The sequence below is a fragment of the Oncorhynchus clarkii genome, unplaced genomic scaffold (assembly GCF_045791955.1).
Source record: "Oncorhynchus clarkii lewisi isolate Uvic-CL-2024 unplaced genomic scaffold, UVic_Ocla_1.0 unplaced_contig_12468_pilon_pilon, whole genome shotgun sequence".
NCBI lineage: Eukaryota > Metazoa > Chordata > Actinopteri > Salmoniformes > Salmonidae > Oncorhynchus > Oncorhynchus clarkii.
Window position 1 is genome coordinate 290,860 of NW_027261138.1, and position 21,226 is coordinate 312,085.

Sequence of the window (21,226 nt, forward strand, 5' to 3'; positions counted from 1 at the left end):
CAGGACAGTATAATATATCTACAACATGGTGAAGTCTATATACAGGACAGTATAATATATTTACAACATGGTGAAGTCTATATACAGGACAGTATAATATATTTACAACATGGTGAAGTCTATATACAGTATAATATATCTACAACATGGTGAAGTCTATATACAGGACAGTATAATATATTTACAACATGGTGAAGTCTATATACAGGACAGTATAATATATTTACAACATGGTGAAGTCTATATACAGTATAATATATCTACAACATGGTGAAGTCTATATACAGGACAGTATAATATATTTACAACATGGTGAAGTCTATATACAGGACAGTATAATATATTTACAACATGGTGAAGTCTATATACAGTACAGTATAATATATCTACAACATGGTGAAGTCTATATACAGGACAGTATAATATATTTACAACATGGTGAAGTCTATATACAGGACAGTATAATATATTTACAACATGGTGAAGTCTATATACAGGACAGTATAATATATCTACAACATGGTGAAGTCTATATACAGGACAGTATAATATATTTACAACATGGTGAAGTCTATATACAGTATAATATATCTACAACATGGTGAAGTCTATATACAGGACAGTATAATATATTTACAACATGGTGAAGTCTATATACAGTATAATATATCTACAACATGGTGAAGTCTATATACAGGACAGTATAATATATTTACAACATGGTGAAGTCTATATACAGGACAGTATAATATATTTACAACATGGTGAAGTCTATATACAGTATAATATATTTACAACATGGTGAAGTCTATATACAGGACAGTATAATATATCTACAACATGGTGAAGTCTATATACAGGACAGTATAATATATTTACAACATGGTGAAGTCTATATACAGTATAATATATCTACAACATGGTGAAGTCTATATACAGTATAATATATCTACAACATGGTGAAGTCTATATACAGGACAGTATAATATATTTACAACATGGTGAAGTCTATATACAGTATAATATATCTACAACATGGTGAAGTCTATATACAGTATAATATATCTACAACATGGTGAAGTCTATATACAGTATAATATATCTACAACATGGTGAAGTCTATATACAGGACAGTATAATATATTTACAACATGGTGAAGTCTATATACAGTATAATATATCTACAACATGGTGAAGTCTATATACAGGACAGTATAATATATTTACAACATGGTGAAGTCTATATACAGGACAGTATAATATATCTACAACATGGTGAAGTCTATATACAGTATAATATATCTACAACATGGTGAAGTCTATATACAGGACAGTATAATATATTTACAACATGGTGAAGTCTATATACAGGACAGTATAATATATTTACAACATGGTGAAGTCTATATACAGGATAATATATCTACAACATGGTGAAGTCTATATACAGGACAGTATAATATATTTACAACATGGTGAAGTCTATATACAGGACAGTATAATATATTTACAACATGGTGAAGTCTATATACAGTACAGTATAATATATCTACAACATGGTGAAGTCTATATACAGGACAGTATAATATATTTACAACATGGTGAAGTCTATATACAGGACAGTATAATATATTTACAACATGGTGAAGTCTATATACAGGACAGTATAATATATCTACAACATGGTGAAGTCTATATACAGGACAGTATAATATATTTACAACATGGTGAAGTCTATATACAGTATAATATATCTACAACATGGTGAAGTCTATATACAGGACAGTATAATATATTTACAACATGGTGAAGTCTATATACAGGACAGTATAATATATTTACAACATGGTGAAGTCTATATACAGTATAATATATTTACAACATGGTGAAGTCTATATACAGGACAGTATAATATATCTACAACATGGTGAAGTCTATATACAGGACAGTATAATATATTTACAACATGGTGAAGTCTATATACAGTATAATATATCTACAACATGGTGAAGTCTATATACAGTATAATATATCTACAACATGGTGAAGTCTATATACAGGACAGTATAATATATCTACAACATGGTGAAGTCTATATACAGTATAATATATCTACAACATGGTGAAGTCTATATACAGGACAGTATAATATATTTACAACATGGTGAAGTCTATATACAGTATAATATATGTAGAACATGGTGAAGTCTATATACAGGACAGTATAATATATTTACAACATGGTGAAGTCTATATACAGTATAATATATCTACAACATGGTGAAGTCTATATACAGTATAATATATCTACAACATGGTGAAGTCTATATACAGTATAATATATCTACAACATGGTGAAGTCTATATACAGGACAGTATAATATATTTACAACATGGTGAAGTCTATATACAGTATAATATATCTACAACATGGTGAAGTCTATATACAGGACAGTATAATATATTTACAACATGGTGAAGTCTATATACAGGACAGTATAATATATCTACAACATGGTGAAGTCTATATACAGTATAATATATCTACAACATGGTGAAGTCTATATACAGGACAGTATAATATATTTACAACATGGTGAAGTCTATATACAATATAATATATCTACAACATGGTGAAGTCTATATACAATATAATATATTTACAACATGGTGAAGTCTATATACAGGACAGTATAATATATCTACAACATGGTGAAGTCTATATACAGGACAGTATAATATATTTACAACATGGTGAAGTCTATATACAGGACAGTATAATATATTTACAACATGGTGAAGTCTATATACAGTATAATATATCTACAACATGGTGAAGTCTATATACAGGACAGTATAATATATTTACAACATGGTGAAGTCTATATACAGGACAGTATAATATATTTACAACATGGTGAAGTCTATATACAGTATAATATATCTACAACATGGTGAAGTCTATATACAGGACAGTATAATATATTTACAACATGGTGAAGTCTATATACAGGACAGTATAATATATTTACAACATGGTGAAGTCTATATACAGTACAGTATAATATATCTACAACATGGTGAAGTCTATATACAGGACAGTATAATATATTTACAACATGGTGAAGTCTATATACAGGACAGTATAATATATTTACAACATGGTGAAGTCTATATACAGGACAGTATAATATATCTACAACATGGTGAAGTCTATATACAGGACAGTATAATATATTTACAACATGGTGAAGTCTATATACAGTATAATATATCTACAACATGGTGAAGTCTATATACAGGACAGTATAATATATTTACAACATGGTGAAGTCTATATACAGTATAATATATCTACAACATGGTGAAGTCTATATACAGGACAGTATAATATATTTACAACATGGTGAAGTCTATATACAGGACAGTATAATATATTTACAACATGGTGAAGTCTATATACAGTATAATATATTTACAACATGGTGAAGTCTATATACAGGACAGTATAATATATCTACAACATGGTGAATTCTATATACAATATAATATATCTACAACATGGTGAAGTCTATATACAATATAATATATCTACAACATGGTGAAGTCTATATACAGTATAATATATTTACAACATGGTGAAGTCTATATACAGGACAGTATAATATATCTACAACATGGTGAAGTCTATATACAATATAATATATTTACAACATGGTGAAGTCTATATACAGGACAGTATAATATATTTACAACATGGTGAAGTCTATATACAGTATAATATATTTACAACATGGTGAAGTCTATATACAGGACAGTATAATATATTTACAACATGGTGAAGTCTATATACAATATAATATATCTACAACATGGTGAAGTCTATATACAGTATAATATATTTACAACATGGTGAAGTCTATATACAGGACAGTATAATATATTTACAACATGGTGAAGTCTATATACAATATAATATATCTACAACATGGTGAAGTCTATATACAGTATAATATATCTACAACATGGTGAAGTCTATATACAGTATAATATATTTACAACATGGTGAAGTCTATATACAGGACAGTATAATATATTTACAACATGGTGAAGTCTATATACAGTATAATATATTTACAACATGGTGAAGTCTATATACAGTATAATATATTTACAACATGGTGAAGTCTATATACAGTATAATATATTTACAACATGGTGAAGTCTATATACAGGACAGTATAATATATTTACAACATGGTGAAGTCTATATACAGTATAATATATTTACAACATGGTGAAGTCTATATACAGGACAGTATAATATATTTACAACATGGTGAAGTCTATATACAGTATAATATATTTACAACATGGTGAAGTCTATATACAGTATAATATATTTACAACATGGTGAAGTCTATATACAGGACAGTATAATATATTTACAACATGGTGAAGTCTATATACAGTTCAGTATAATGTATTTTTGGTTCCGGGTAGAACTTATTTGGGTACCATGTGTGTGAAAACTCTGGAACGGGTTCTACCTGGAACCAAAAAGGGTTCTACCTGGAACCAAAAAGGGTTCTTCAAAAGGTTCTCCTATGTGGACAGCCGAAGACGCCCTTTTATGTTCTGGATAGAACCTTTTTGTCTGTGCCATATTGATTTCCACCTTACAGATCTGTAAACATTGAAGGGTTAGGGCCAAGGGAAAGGTGAATATAGGGAACATATTGGTTTCTTCACGAGTGTATGGTGTGTTGACACTCCTCAGGGTTCATCTGTAGATTACATGACACATGGCCCAGTCAATTACAGAAACATCAGTCTGATGTTATCATGCTGCGGCTGTCTGTACTTTGTTCTCTGGTGTTGTTTTCAGGGCTTAAGGTTTGTTTGTATTGATTTGGTTGAACGATGAATAGCCATAGTGTTTGTGTTCATTGTGTACTATAGTGTCGGATATAGGCTCCTTGAATTGCTTTGTCAGCAACATGTACAGTGCCTTGCGAAAGTATTCGGCCCCCTTGAACTTTGCGACCTTTTGCCACATTCAGGCTTCAAACATAAAGATATAAAACTGTATTTTTTTGTGAAGAATCAACAACAAGTGGGACACAATCATGAAGTGGAACGACATTTATTGGATATTTCAAACTTTTTTAACAAATCAAAAACTGAAAAATTGGGCGTGTAAAATGATTCAGCCCCTTTACTTTCATAGCAGCAAACTCTCTCCAGAAGTTCAGTGAGGATCTCTGAATGATCCAATGTTGACCTAAATGACTAATGATGATAAATACAATCCACCTGTGTGTAATCAAGTCTCCGTATAAATGCACCTTCACTGTGATAGTCTCAGAGGTCCGTTAAAAGCGCAGAGAGCATCATGAAGAACAAGGAACACACCAGGCAGGTCCGAGATACTGTTGTGAAGAAGTTTAAAGCCGGATTTGGATACAAAACGATTTCCCAAGCTTTAAACATCCCAAGGAGCACTGTGCAAGCGATAATATTGAAATGGAAGGAGTATCAGACCACTGCAAATCTACCCAGACCTGGCCGTCCCTCTAAACTTTCAGCTCATACAAGGAGAAGACTGATCAGAGATGCAGCCAAGAGGCCCATGATCACTCTGGATGAACTGCAGCTGAGGTGGGAGACTATGTCCATAGGACAACAATCAGTCGTATATTGCACAAATCTGGCCTTTATGGAAGAGTGGCAAGAAGAAAGCCATTTCTTAAAGATATCCATAAAAAGTGTTGTTTAAAGTTTGCCACAAGCCACCTGGGAGACACACCAAACATGTGGAAGAAGGTGCTCTGGTGATGAAACCAAAATTGAACTTTTTGGCAACAATGCAAAACGTTATGTTTGGCGTAAAAGCGACACAGCTGAACACACACCATCCCCACTGTCAAACATGGTGGTGGCAGCATCATGGTTTGGGCCTGCTTTTCTTCAGCAGGGACAGGGAAGATGGTTAAAATTGATGGGAAGATGGATGGAGCCAAATACAGGACCATTCTGGAAGAAAACCTGATGGAGTCTGCAAAAGACCTGAGACTGGGACGGAGATTTGTCTTCCAACAAGACAATGATCCAAAACATAAAGCAAAATCTACAATGGAATGGTTCAAAAATAAACATATCCAGGTGTTAGAATGGCCAAGTCAAAGTCCAGACCTGAATCCAATCGAGAATCTGTGGAAAGAACTGAAAACTGCTGTTCACAAATGCTCTCCATCCAACCTCACTGAGCTCGAGCTGTTTTGCAAGGAGGAATGGGAAAAAATTTCAGTCTCTCGATGTGCAAAACTGATAGAGACATACCCCAAGCGACTTACAGCTGTAATGGCAGCAAAAGGTGGCGCTACAAAGTATTAACTTAAGGGGGCTGAATAATTTTGCATGCCCAATTTTTCAATTTTTGATTTGTTAAAAAAGTTTGAAATAGCCAATAAATGTCGTTCCACTTCATGATTGTGTCCCACTTGTTGTTGATTCTTCACAAAAAAATACAGTTTTATATCTTTATGTTTGAAGCCTGAAATGCGGCAAAAGGTCGCAAAGTTCAAGGGGGCCGAATACTTTCGCAAGGCACTGTATCTCTGAATGTTGTCAGACAGAGTTTTCAGTGAGTTCTAGGACCTTATTTTTGCAGTGCTCAACGTGAATCAAGTTTTTTTCTCCAAGAAAACAAAATGGCTTTCTGTTTTGATGCCCTGTTGGGATCCTCTGCTTTCTATCATCAGGGGAATGTAGTGAATTAATGTTTCATGTATAGATACTTTTTTTAAATGCATTGAGGAAATCAGAGAAGTCGCAATGCATTTGTCATACCTCTATACTCTCACAGTTCTGTACTCTCTTCATTCTCTACATTAAGATACTCCCTGACGTCTTAGCTACATTCTGCCCCTGTTATGACATCACTTCCTGGTGTTCTCCCCTGGTGTTGAAACAAAGAGCTGTTATTGGTCGACTTGTGTTGCACTGTATCAGACAATGATTGCATGCCACTTCATCGACTGTGCAGTCCGGCATCAGCACATTGCTCTGACATGCACCGTCAACCGTGGGACCTTATATAGACAACTGTGGGACCTTATATAGACAACTGTGGGACCTTATATAGACAACTGTGGGACCTTATATAGACAGGTGTGTGCCTTTCCAAATCATGTCCAAACAATTGAATTTACCACAGTTGGACTCCAATCAAGTTGTAGAAAACATCTCAAGGATAATTAATGGAAACAGGATGCACCTGAGCTCAATTATCGAGTCTCATAGCAAAGGGTCTGAATACTTATGTAAATAAGGTATTTTAGTTTTTTCACTATGGAGTATTGAGTGTGTACTGATGAGGAAAAACTTGTATTTAGTCAATTTTAGAAAAAGGATGTAACGTAACAAAATGTGGAAAAAGGTGAAGGGGTCTTAATACTTTCTGAACTTTCCGTATGTTGTGGTTAGCTGATATGTTAAATACCTATCCAGCCAATGTAAAATCTGACAAATGTCTACAATTGTAGTCTGGCAGGAACTCAACCATTACATTAGTGGGTTACTGGCAGACAGGAGGCTCTGCTGCTGATATGCTGACGTCATCTAGGAGCCTCCTCTGTCTCTCTCTCTCCCTTTCCCCCTCTCTCTCCCTCCTCTGCTCTCTCTCTCTCTCCTCTCACTGGCTCTCTCTCTCTCTCTCTGCCTCTCTCGCTCTCCCCCTCTCTCTCCCTCCTCTGCTCTCTCTCTCTCTCTCTCTCTCTCTCTCTCTCTCTCTCTCTCTCTCTCTCTCTCTCTCTCTCACTGGCTCTCTTTCTCTCTCTCTCTCTGTCTCTCTCTCTCTGTCTCTCTCTCTCTCTCTCTGTCTCTCTCGCTCTCCCCCTCTCTCTCCCTCCTCTGCTCTCTCTCTCTCTCTCTCTCCCTCTCTCTCTCTCTGTCTCTCTGTCTCTCTCGCTCTCCCCCTCTCTCCCTTCTCTGCTCTCTCTCTCTCTTTCTCTCTCTCTCCTCTCACTGGCTCTCTCTCTCTCTCTCTCTCTCTCTCTCTCTCTCTCTTTCTCTCTCTCTCTCCTCTCACTGGCTCTCTCTCGCCTCTGCTCTCTCTCTCCCCCTCCTCTCTCTCATCCCTCTTTCCTCTGGATGTCTGAGCGAGTGTGGGCTTGTCCTGGGCTGCAACTGGACTGGATGAAGCCCCTCTCCCCCCCTGTGAACGAGGGAGTAAAGGAGAGAGGGAGTAGAGAGAGGAAATAAGTGAGTTAGGGGCTCGTCCGTCCGTGCACGCGGGGAAGAAGCAACCACTCTGGCTGTGTAAAAGGCCCTGCTGCCTTTCAGCTCATTGCAGACATAGCGGGAGTCACAGCTGATGCTTGGCAGACATACTATTCGGAGAGAGGGCCATGGAAGAGGAGGTAAAGTGCTCTTCTATTCGCACGCCCTCCCCCTTCGTAGCTACTGGTCAAACAGGACAGAACAATGTGTTTGTGAGAGGTTTGTGAGAGGTCTAGGGTGTGGGGACTGCTATGCCTATAGTGCTTGTTGTGATTGTTTTACTGCAGCTAATCCTGTCTAGTTGTTTATGTTGTAATCATTCTACTACAGTTAATCCTGTCTAGTTGTTATGTTGTGATCATTCTACTGCAGTGAATCCTGTCTAGTGTTTTATGTTGTCTCATTCTACTGCAGCGAATCCTGTCTAGTGTTTATGTTGTGATCATTCTACTGCAGCTAGAGTCCTGTCTAGTTGTTATGTTGTGATCATTCTACTGCAGCGAGTCCTGTCTAGTTTTTTATGTTGTGATTGTTCTACTGCAGCTAGAGTCCTGTCTAGTTGTTATGTTGTGATCATTCTACTGCAGCGAATCCTGTCTAGTTTTTTATGTTATCATTCTACTGCAGCGAGTCCTGTCTAGTTTTTTATGTTGTGATTGTTCTACTGCAGCGAGTCCTGTCTAGTTTTTTATGTTATCATTCTACTGCAGCGAGTCCTGTCTAGTTTTTTATGTTGTGATCATTCTACTGCTGCTAGAGTCCTGTCTAGTTTTTTATGTTATCATTCTACTGCAGCTAGAGTCCTGTCTAGTTGTTATGTTGTGATCATTCTACTGCAGTGAATCCTGTCTAGTTTTTATGTTGTAATCATTCTACTGCAGTGAATCCTGTCTAGTTTTTATGTTGTAATCATTCTACTGCAGCGAATCCTGTCTAGTTTTTATGTTGTGCTAATTCTACTGCAGCTAATCCTGTCTAGTTTTTATGTTGTGCTAATTCTACTGCAGCTAATCCTGTCTAGTTTTGGTTGTGAGCATTCGCTCGGCAGCTAATCCTGTCTAGTTTTTTTTATGTTGTGATTGTTCTACTACAGCTAGAGTCCTGTCTAGTTTTTGTTGAGCATTCTCTCTGCTGCTAATCCTGTCCTGTCTAGTTTTATGATGTGATCATTCTACTACAGCTAGAGTCCTGTCTAGTTGTTTTGTTGTGATTGTTCTACTACAGCTAGAGTCCTGTCTAGTTGTTTTGTTGTGATCATTCTACTGCAGCTAGAGTCCTGTCTAGTTTTTGTTGAGCATTCTCTCTGCAGCTAATCCTGTCTAGTTTTTGTTGAGCATTCTCTCTGCTGCTAATCCTGTCTAGTTTTTGTTGAGCATTCTCTCTGCAGCTAATCCTGTCTAGTTTTTGTTGAGCATTCTCTCTGCAGCTAATCCTGTCTAGTTGTTTTGTTGTGATCATTCTACTGCAGTTAGAGTCCTGTCTAGTTTTATGATGTGCTAATACTACTGCAGTTAGAGTCCTGTCTAGTTTTATGATGTGCTAATACTACTGCAGTTAGAGTCCTGTCTATTTTTTTTTTAGGGGTAAGGGGGTACAGAGAGTGGGACTGGACCTAGTGTGTTGGGGGGACGACTACGCCCAGTGTTTTATGTTGTGTTAATTCTAAGAGCAGCTATGGGCCAGACAGCTACTGTAGCAATGTCAGCTAGGCCGGTTCTAGAATATGCAGGGTGCAGTTAGTTATTTATAGGTATATGAACAGCTGTAGCAGCAATGAACAGGGAACAGGTCTCTTTCTCAACATGGCTTCCTGTGCGTGCGTGCGTGCGTGTGTGTGTGTGTGTGCGTGCGTGCGTGTCAGACAGTGGAAAGTACATAGGCCCTGGTGCGTTACAAGGGACATGGGGGTTGGGGGGGACGGGTGAAGTAAGAATCCCAATCATGCATTTAAAATGAATGGGAAGAGCTGCAGGCTTTACTGGGTCGGCCACTAACCATAACCATAACCCATTGAGGTGGTTCATTTGTGCCATGACAGTGTTCCAAAAAAATAACTGCTCCGGTTTCTAAATAACAAAAATACATCTGTAGAGATCAAATCAAATGTTATTCATCAACATGCTTGGTAAACAACGGGTGTGGACTAACCGTGAGACATGTAACTAGGAACAAAGAAGGTAAACAGTAGCAGCAGCGTATGCGATGAGTCAGAGCAGCTTACCGATCACTGTACCTGTTACTGTCACTATAAATGCCCATCTGTAAATAGCCCACCCGACTACCTCATCCCCATATTGTTACTTACCCTCTTGCTCTTTTGCACCCCAGTATCTCTACTTGCACATCATCATCTGCTCATCTATCACTCCAGTATTAATGCTAAATTGTAATTATTTTCGCATCTATGGCCTATTTATTGCCTTTACTTCCCTACTCTTCTACATGTACACTGTACATTCTATGTGCATTTCTATGTTTCTTTTCTTTTGTGTTATTGACTGTACGTTTGTTTATGTGTAACTCTGTTGTTGTTGTTTTTGTCGCACAGCTTTGCTTTATCTTGGCCAGGTCGCGGGTTGTAAATGAGAACTTGTTCTCAACCGGCCTACCTGGTTAAATAAAGGTGTTCTCAACTAGCCTACCTGGTTAAATAAAGGTGTTCTCAACTAGCCTACCTGGTTAAATAAAGGTGTTCTCAACTAGCCTACCTGGTTAAATAAAGGTGTTCTCAACTAGTCTACCTGGTTAAATAAAGGTGTTCTCAACTAGCCTACCTGGTTAAATAAAGGTGTTCTCAACTAGCCTACCTGGTTAAATAAAGGTGTTCTCAACTAGCCTACCTGGTTAAATAAAGGTGTTCTCAACTAGCCTACCTGGTTAAATAAAGGTGTTCTCAACTAGCCTACCTGGTTAAATAAAGGTGTTCTCAACTAGCCTACCTGGTTCAATAAAGGTGTTCTCAACTAACCTACCTGGTTAAATAAAGGTGTTCTCAACTAGTCTACCTGGTTAAATAAAGGTGAAATAAAATAAATAAATAAACATGAGTCAAAGAAAGGTTAGTGCAAAAAGGGTCAATACCCTCAAATTAAAGCTGACAGTCTGCACTTTAACCTCATAGTATCATTTCAAGTCCAAAGTGCTGGAGTACAGAGCCAAAACAACAAAAAATGTGTCACCTTCCCAATACTTTTGGAGCTCACAATAGGTAGGGAAATAGTAACTAGGCAACAAGATAGACAAAAAACAGTAATAGCAGCGTATGTGATGAGTCAAAAATAACAAGGCCAACATCCCACTTATTGGCAAGAGGAAGAGACGCAGCTACAACATAACATGATTACAACATAACAACTAGACAGGCAAACAGGAAACCGCTCACCCAGAGGCGGCACTCCTAGTGGCCGGAGACTTTAATGCAGGGAAACTTAAATCAGTTCTACCTAATTTCTATCAACATGTTAAATGTGCAACCAGAGGAAAAACTATTCTAGATCACCTGTACTCCACACACAGAGACGCATACAAAGCTCTCCCTCGCCCTCCATTTGGTAAATCCGACCACAATTCTATCCTCCTGATTCCTGCTTACAAGCAAAAATTAAAGCAGGAAGCACCAGTGAATACAAGCACTCTGTCAATAAAAAAGTGGTCAGGTGAAGCAGATGCTATACTACAGGACTGTTTTGCTAGCACAGACTGGAATATGTTCCGGGATTCCTCCGATGGCATTGAGGAGTCCACCACATCAGCCATTCACTTCATCAATAAGTGCATTGAGGACGTTGTAACCACAGTGACTGTATGTACATACCCCAACCAGAAGCCATGGATTACAGGCAACATTCGCACTGAGCTAAAGGGTAGAGCTGCTGCTTTCAAGGTGCGGGACTCTAACCCGGAAGCTTATAAGAAATCCTGCTATGCCCTCCGACGAACCATCAAACAGGCAACGCGTCAATACGCTCGTCTTATGTGGCAGGGCTTGCAAACTATTACAGACTACAAAGGGAAGCACAGCCGCAAGCTGCCCAGTGACACGGGCCTACCAGACGAGCTAAATCACTTCTATGCTCGCTTCGAGGCAAGCAACACTGAGACATGCATGAGAGCATCAGCTGTTCCGGGCGACTGTGTGATCACGCTCCCTGTAGACGACGTGAGTAAGACCTTTAAACAGGTCAACATACACAAGGCTGCAGGGCCAGACGGACTACCAGGACGTGTGCTCCGGGCATGTGCTGACCAACCGGCAGGTGTCTTCACTGACATTTTCAACATGTCCCTGATTGAGTCTGTAATACCAACATGTTTAAAGCAGACCATCATAGTCCCTGTACCCAAGAACACAAAGACAACCTGCCTAAATGACTACCGACCCGTAGCACTCACGTCTGTAGCCATGAAGTGCTTTGAAAGACTGGTCATGGCTCACATCAACACCATTAACCCAGAAACCCTAGACCCACTCCAAATTGCATACCGCCACAACAGATCCACAGATGATGCAATATCAATCACACTCCACACTGCCCTTTCCCACCTGGACAAAAGAAACACCTACGTGAGAATGCACACAGCTCATTACTAAGCTAAGGACTCTGGGACTAAACACCTCCCACTGCAACTAGATCCTGGACTTCCTGACAGGCCGCCTCCAGGTGGCAACACATCTGCCACGCTGATCTTCAGCAATGGAGCCCCTCAGGGGTGCATACTCAGTCCCCTCCTGTACTTCCTGTTCACCCATGACTGCATGGCCAGGCACGACTCCAACACCATCATTAAGTTTGCAGATGACCCAACAGTGGTACTCTGTGCTGTACTCCACTCAATATTTATTTTTGGCTTAACTACACTGCTTGTAATGACTATATGCTGTCTTCTTATACATGTACCACCTAATAGGATTTTGTTTTATTATGTATGTGTGAGTTAGGTTTTGTTTTGTCCTCTACATTGGCCGTCCCATTCAACAGTACAATGAATGTCATTGTTTGTATTGCTGTCTTTTTTATTAGATTTTTTATTGGAAAATAATAAACATATTATAAAATAAAAAATAAAAAACAGTGGTAGGCCTGATCACCGACAACGACGAGACAGCCTATAGGGAGGAGGTAAGAGACCTGGCCGGGTGGTGCCAGAATAACAACCTATCCCCCAGTGTAACCAAGACTAACGAGATGATTGTGGACTACAGGAAAAGGAGGACCAAGCACGCACCCATTCTCATCGACGGGGCTGTAGTGGAGCAGGTTGAGAGCTTCAAGTTCCTTGGTGTCCACATCACCAACAAACTAGAATGGTCCAAACACACCAAGACAGTCGTGAAGAGGGCACAACAAAGCCTATTTCCCCTCAGGAAACTAAAAAGATTTGGCATGGGTCCTCAGATCCTCAAAAGGTTCTACAGCTGCAACATCGATAGTATCCTGACTGGTTGCATCACTGGTACGACAATTGCTCGGCCTCCGACCGCAAGGCACTACAGAAGGTAGTGCGTATGGCCCCGTACATCACTGGGGCTATGCTGCCTGCCATCCAGGACCTCTACACAAGACCCCAGCCACCCCAGTCAGAGACTGTTCTCTCTACTACCGCATGGCAAGCGGTACCAGAGTGCCAAGTCTATTACAAAAGGCTTCTCAACAGTTTTTACCCCCAAGCCATAAGACTCCTGAACAGGTAAACAAATGGCTACCCGGACTATTTGCATTTTGTGCCTGCCCCCTCCAACCCCTCTTTTACGCTGCTGCTACTCTCTGTTTAGCATATATGCACAGTCACTAACTATACATTCATGTACATACTACCTCAATCAACCAGTGCACCCGCACATTGGCTAACCGGGCTATCTGCATTGTGTCTCACCACCCGCCAACCCCTCTTTTACGCTACTGCTACTCTCACTTTAATCATATCTACATGTACATACTACCTCAATCAGCCAGACTAACCGGTGTATGTAGCCTCGCTACTTTTATAGCCTCTCTACTGTTTATAGCCTCTCTACTGTATATAGCCTCTCTACTGTATATAGCCTCACTACTGTTTATAGCCTCTCTACTGTATATAGCCTCACTACTGTTTATAGCCTCTCTACTGTTTATAGCCTCTCTACTGTTTATAGCCTCTCTACTGTATATAACCTCTCTACTGTATATAGCCTCTCTACTGTATATAGTCTCTCTACTGTATATAGCCTCTCTACTGTATATAGCCTCTCTACTGTATATAACATCTCTACTGTATATAGCCTCTCTACTGTACATAGCCTCTATACTGTATATAACATCTCTACTGTATATAGCCTCTCTACTGTATATAGCCTCTCTACTGTATATAACATCTCTACTGTATATAGCCTCTCTACTGTACATAGCCTCTATACTGTATATATCATCTCTACTGTATATAGCCTCTCTACTGTATATAGCCTCTCTACTGTATATAACATCTCTACTGTATATAGCCTCTCTACTGTACATAGCCTCTCTACTGTATATAGCCTCTCTACTGTATATAGCCTCTCTACTGTATATAACATCTCTACTGTATATAGCCTCTCTACTGTACATAGCCTCTATACTGTATATAACATCTCTACTGTATATAGCCTCTCTACTGTATATAGCCTCTCTACTGTATATAACATCTCTACTGTATATAGCCTCTCTACTGTACATAGCCTCTCTACTGTATATAGCCTCTCTACTGTATATAGCCTCTCTACTGTATATAGCCTCTCTACTGTATATAACATCTCTACTGTATATAGCCTCTCTACTGTACATAGCCTCTCTACTGTATATAGCCTCTCTACTGTATATAGCCTCTCTACTGTATATAGCCTCTCTACTGTATATAGCCTCTCTACTGTATATAGTCTCACTACTGTTATTTTCCACTGTCTTTTTACTGTTGTTTTATTTCTTTACTTACCTATTGTTCACCTAATACCTTTTTTTGCAGTATTGGTTAGAGCCTGTAAGTAAACATTTCACTGTGAGGTCTACTACACCTGTTGTATTCAGCATTTCACTGTCAGGTCTACTACACCTGTTGTATTCAGCATTTCACTGTCAGGTCTACTACACCTGTTGTATTCAGCATTTCACTGTGAGGTCTACTACACCTGTTGTATTCAGCATTTCACTGTGAGGTCTACTACACCTGTTGTATTCAGCATTTCACTGTAAGGTCTACTACACCTGTTGTATTCAGCATTTCACTGTAAGGTCTACTACACCTGTTGTATTCAGCATTTCACTGTGAGGTCTACTACACCTGTTGTATTCAGCATTTCACTGTAAGGTCTACTACACCTGTTGTATTCAGCATTTCACTGTAAGGTCTACTACACCTGTTGTATTCAGCATTTCACTGTAAGGTATTACCTGTTCTATCCGGCGCACGTGACAAATAAACTTAGATTTTATTAGATTTTATTTAGCAGTCTTATGGCTTGGGGGTAGAAGCTGTTCAGGGTCCTGTTGATTCCAGACTTGGTACATTGCTATGCTTGCCGTGCGGTGGCAGAGAGAACAGGGTGGCTGACATCTTTGACTAGCGGCAGGGTAGCCTAGTGGTTAGAGCATTGGACTAGTAACCGAAAGGTTGCAAGTTCAAATCCCCCAGCTGACAAGGTACAAAATCTGTCGTTCTGCCCCTGAACAGGCAGTTAACCCACTGTTCCTAGGCCGTCATTGAAAATAAGAATTTGTTCTTAACTGACTTGCCTAGTAAAATAAAGGTAAAATAAAAAAAATAAAAAAACAAATTTCATGGCCTTCCTCTGACACCGCCTGGTATAGAGGTCCTGGGTCGTAGGGAACTCGGCCCCAATGATGTACGCACTACCCTCTGTAGCGCCTTGTGGTTGGATGCCGAGCAGTTGCCATACCAAGCGGTGATGCAGCCAGTCAAGACGTTCTCAATGGTGCAGCGGAAGGACATTAAGGAAGATCTGAGGACCCATGCCAAATCTTTTCAGTCTCCTGAGGGGGAAAATGTGTTGTCGTGCCCTCTTCACGACTATCTTGATGTATTTGGACCATGACAGTTCCTTAGTGATCTGGACACCGAGCAACTTGAAGCTCTCAACCCACTCCACTACAGCCCCGTCAATGTGAACGGGGCGTGCTAGGCCCTTTGTTTCCGGTAGTCCACGATCAGCTCCTTTGTCTTGCTGACGGTGAGGGAAAGGTTGTTGTCCGGGCACAGCACTGCCAGGTCTCTGACCTCCTCCCTATAAGCTGTCTCATTGTCGTCGGTGATCAGGCCTACCACCGTCGTGTTGTTGGCAAACTTATTGAGGGTGTTGGAGTCATGCGTGGCCAAACAGTCATGGGTGAACAGGGAGTACAGGAGGGGACTGAGCATGCACCCTTGAGGGGGCCCCCGTGTTGAGGGTCAGCACGGAGGATGTGTTGATGCCTACCCTCATCACCTGGGGCGTCCTGTCAGGAAGTCCAGGATCCAGTTGCAGAAGGAGTTGTTCAGTCCCAGGGTCCTTAGCTTAGAGATGAGCTTGGAGGGAACTATGGTGTTGAAGTCAATGTACAACATTCTCACTTAGGTGTTCCTTTTGTCCAAGTGGGAAAGAGCAGTGTGGAGTGCAATGGAGATTGCATCATCTGTGGATCTGTTGGGGCGGTATGCGAATTGGAGTGGGTCCAGGGTGTCTGGGATGATGGTGTTGATGTGATGCCATGACCAGCCTTTTAAACCATTCATGGCTACAGATGTGAGTGCTACTGGGTGATAGTCATTTAGGTGACCTTGATGTTCTTGGGCACAAGGACTATGGTGGTCTGCTTGACAAGGCCAGCATGATCTCTGATTTATATATTGGAACGTGCAGTAACTTTTTGTAAATCTAGCCTTGTCCCAGAACTGTATGTGCTGTCTTGCCAGATAGACAGCACAAACAGTTCTGAGACAAGGCTAGATTTACAAAAAGTTACAGCACGTTCCAATATATAGATAGGTCTACCATGCCCAGTACCTCGCTTCATTCTGAGTGATATGCTAACTAGACTGTTGCTATTGGCCTACCATGCCCAGTACCTCACTTCATTCTGAGTGATATGCTAACTAGACTGTTGCTATTGTCCTACCATGCCCAGTACCTCGCTTCATTCTGAGTGATATGCTAACTAGACTGTTGCTATTGGCCTACCATGCCCAGTACCTCACTTCATTCTGAGTGATATGCTAACTAGACTGTTGCTATTGGCCTACCATGCCCAGTACCTCGCTTCATTCTGAGTGATATGCTAACTAGACTGTTGCTATTGGCCTACCATGCCCAGTACCTCGCTTCATTCTGAGTGATATGCTAACTAGACTGTTGCTATTGGCCTACCATGCCCGGTACCTCGCTTCATTCTGAGTGATATGCTAACTAGACTGTTGCTATTGGCCTACCATGCCCGGTACCTCGCTTCATTCTGAGTGATATGCTAACTAGACTGTTGCTATTGGTCTACCATGCCCAGTACCTTACTTCATTCTGAGTGATATGCTAACTAGACTGTTGCTATTGGTCTACCATGCCCAGTACCTCGCTTCATTCTGAGTGATATGCTAACTAGACTGTTGCTATTGGCCTACCATGCCAAGTACCTCGCTTCATTCTGAGTGATATGCTAACTAGACTGTTGCTATTGGCCTACCATGCCCAGTACCTCGCTTCATTCTGAGTGATATGCTAACTAGACTGTTGCTATTGGCCTACCATGCCCAGTACCTCGCTTCATTCTGAGTGATATGCTAACTAGACTGTTGCTATTGGTCTACCATGCCCAGTACCTCGCTTCATTCTGAGTGATATGCTAACTAGACTGTTGCTATTGGTCTACCATGCCCAGTACCTCGCTTAATTCGGAGTGATATGCTAACTAGACTGTTGCTATTGGTCTACCATGCCCAGTACCTCGCTTCATTCTGAGTGATATGCTAACTAGACTGTTGCTATTGGTCTACCATGCCCAGTACCTCGCTTCATTCTGAGTGATATGCTAACTAGACTGTTGCTATTGGTCTAAAATGCCCAGTACCTCGCTTCATTCTGAGTGATATGCTAACTAGACTGTTGCTATTGGTCTACCATGCCCAGTACCTCGCTTCATTCTGAGTGATATGCTAACTAGACTGTTGCTATTGGTCTACCATGCCCAGTACCTCGCTTCATTCTGAGTGATATGCTAACTAGACTGTTGCTATTGGTCTACCATGCCCAGTACCTCGCTTCATTCTGAGTGATATGCTAACTAGACTGTTGCTATTGGTCTACCATGCCCAGTACCTCGCTTCATTCTGAGTGATATGCTAACTAGACTGTTGCTATTGGTCTACCATGCCCAGTACCTCGCTTCATTCTGAGTGATATGCTAACTAGACTGTTGCTATTGGTCTACCATGCCCAGTACCTCGCTTCATTCTGAGTGATATGCTAACTAGACTGTTGCTATTGGTCTACCATGCCCAGTACCTCACTTCATTCTGAGTGATATGCTAACTAGACTGTTGCTATTGGTCTACCATGCCCAGTACCTCACTTCATTCTGAGTGATATGCTAACTAGACTGTTGCTATTGGTCTACCATGCCCAGTACCTCGCTTCATTCTGAGTGATATGCTAACTAGACTGTTGCTATTGGTCTACCATGCCCAGTACCTCGCTTCATTCTGAGTGATATGCTAACTAGACTGTTGCTATTGGCCTACCATGCCCAGTACCTCGCTTCATTCTGAGTGATATGCTAACTAGACTGTTGCTATTGGTCTACCATGCCCAGTACCTCGCTTCATTCTGAGTGATATGCTAACTAGACTGTTGCTATTGGTCTACCATGCCCAGTACCTTGCTTCATTCTGAGTGATATGCTAACTAGACTGTTGCTATTGGCCTACCATGCCCAGTACCTCGCTTCATTCTGAGTGATATGCTAACTAGACTGTTGCTATTGGTCTACCATGCCCAGTACCTCGCTTCATTCTGAGTGATATGCTAACTAGACTGTTGCTATTGGTCTACCATGCCCAGTACCTCGCTTCATTCTGAGTGATATGCTAACTAGACTGTTGCTATTGGTCTACCATGCCCAGTACCTCGCTTCATTCTGAGTGATATGCTAACTAGACTGTTGCTATTGGTCTACCATGCCCAGTACCTCGCTTCATTCTGAGTGATATGCTAACTAGACTGTTGCTATTGGTCTACCATGCCCAGTACCTCACTTCATTCTGAGTGATATGCTAACTAGACTGTTGCTATTGGTCTACCATGCCCAGTACCTCGCTTCATTCTGAGTGATATGCTAACTAGACTGTTGCTATTGGTCTACCATGCCCAGTACCTCGCTTCATTCTGAGTGATATGCTAACTAAACTGTTGCTATTGGTCTACCATGCCCAGTACCTCGCTTCATTCTGAGTGATATGCTAACTAAACTGTTGCTATTGGCCTACCATGCCCAGTACCTCGCTTCATTCTGAGTGATATGCTAACTAGACTGTTGCTATTGGTCTACCATGCCCAGTACCTCGCTTCATTCTGAGTGATATGCTAACTAGACTGTTGCTATTGGTCTACCATGCCCAGTACCTCGCTTCATTCTGAGTGATATGCTAACTAGACTGTTGCTATTGGTCTGCAAAGCCAGCCAGTCATGGAACTTCACTTTGTTGTTTTATTTTACTGTTCAGTAGTCAGTCTTGTCTTGTTGACATTTAATTGAGATCTCTCTCCAGTTACCCATGGCCTCTAATCAAGACACAAGTCCTTGAGACCCAGACCAACACATAAGGAGAGTTTGGGACTATAAAATGAGTTAACGTGCACAGTGACATTTTGAGGTTACTGTCACTATAAATGCCTTCAACCAGTGTGTACCCAGTTGGTAATTTTTTTTATATAAATAAACACGATTTTTCATTGTATTCCCCGAACTTTGCTGTGCTTTTAAATGGTTGAAAGCGCAATGATTCGGGGTGTGCCGACATGGCCATACTGGTATTCAGAATCGTTTCCAGAAATTGACAGTTTCACATTCTCACTGCAAAAAAAAAAAGCTGCAGGTTAGGAGCCGTGTGCGGAGTGTTGTGTCTGTGTGTCCTCAATTTGCAGCGGGCAGCGAAGTTTGCTGTCACTCAGTCAGAGGTTTCATATATTTTCCCCTACCCTTTGCCCCACTTGTTAGATATTATGCACATTGATCGCTTGATAACAAACATCCTCACCTTGTGATTTATCATACTAGCAGGCAGCAACAATCTAAATGATCAGACTGAAAACACGCGAGGAAAAGTGATCGAAATGATGAAGCGAGTGGACAGAGAAATACAGCTTCACTCTATCCAATCAGAGCGGCAGGATCAACGGACAACCCGCCCATCTCTTTACAGACAGGCAAACTAGCCAGTTAAGTTATCTAGTGCACGTAGAACCTCGCACATGACTGACTCAAAGACAGTACAGTACACTTTAGAAACTCTAGGACTGACTGACGTGAGAAAGATGCTTGCTGGCACCCGAAAATAACTTATTTTTGTATTTATTTTTACGATCACAGATAATTACAAAATATACTCGGATCTTAAGCGTATCCAAAAAATTTACCCATATCCGTTGCGATACTCATTTTGTCCGACTACTCGGCACACCCCTAGCAGTTATAGACATTTCGGTGAACTAAAACCAACAATCAGATGCTATTTTTTCCATTGGAATTTTGTTGTTTTTAAGATGGTTGAAAGCATAGTGACAAAACATAGGAAATTCAACTAACCTTTGGCTCTCTTTATGAGTGGGTGCATAGAGTTTGTAATCTCAACCAAATATTATCCACGTTGAAATGACATGGTGTGCCCAGTGGGAATGCTCTGTGTGCCGTCTTGGACAGAGGCTACTGTAATCTGTTAACTAACCAGAGAT

At 40.4% G+C, this 21,226-nt stretch overlaps 1 protein-coding gene across 3 annotated transcripts in view; it reads left to right on the forward strand.

Moving 5' to 3' along the window:
• LOC139405191 (anoctamin-5-like) overlaps positions 1-21,226 on the forward strand; it is an 85,882-nt gene that overhangs the window by 34,652 nt on the left and 30,004 nt on the right. The window contains exon 1 of one of the 3 annotated variants that reach the window (XM_071147621.1): positions 8,166-8,423. The exons of 1 other annotated variant lie outside the window; for it this stretch is intronic. In XM_071147621.1, coding sequence (XP_071003722.1) covers positions 8,412-8,423 — 12 coding nt within the window. In that variant the 5' untranslated portion in view covers positions 8,166-8,411. Of the gene's footprint in view, positions 1-8,165; positions 8,424-21,226 lie in introns of those variants that run through there. One more of the 3 variants, XM_071147620.1, reaches the window with a different exon arrangement.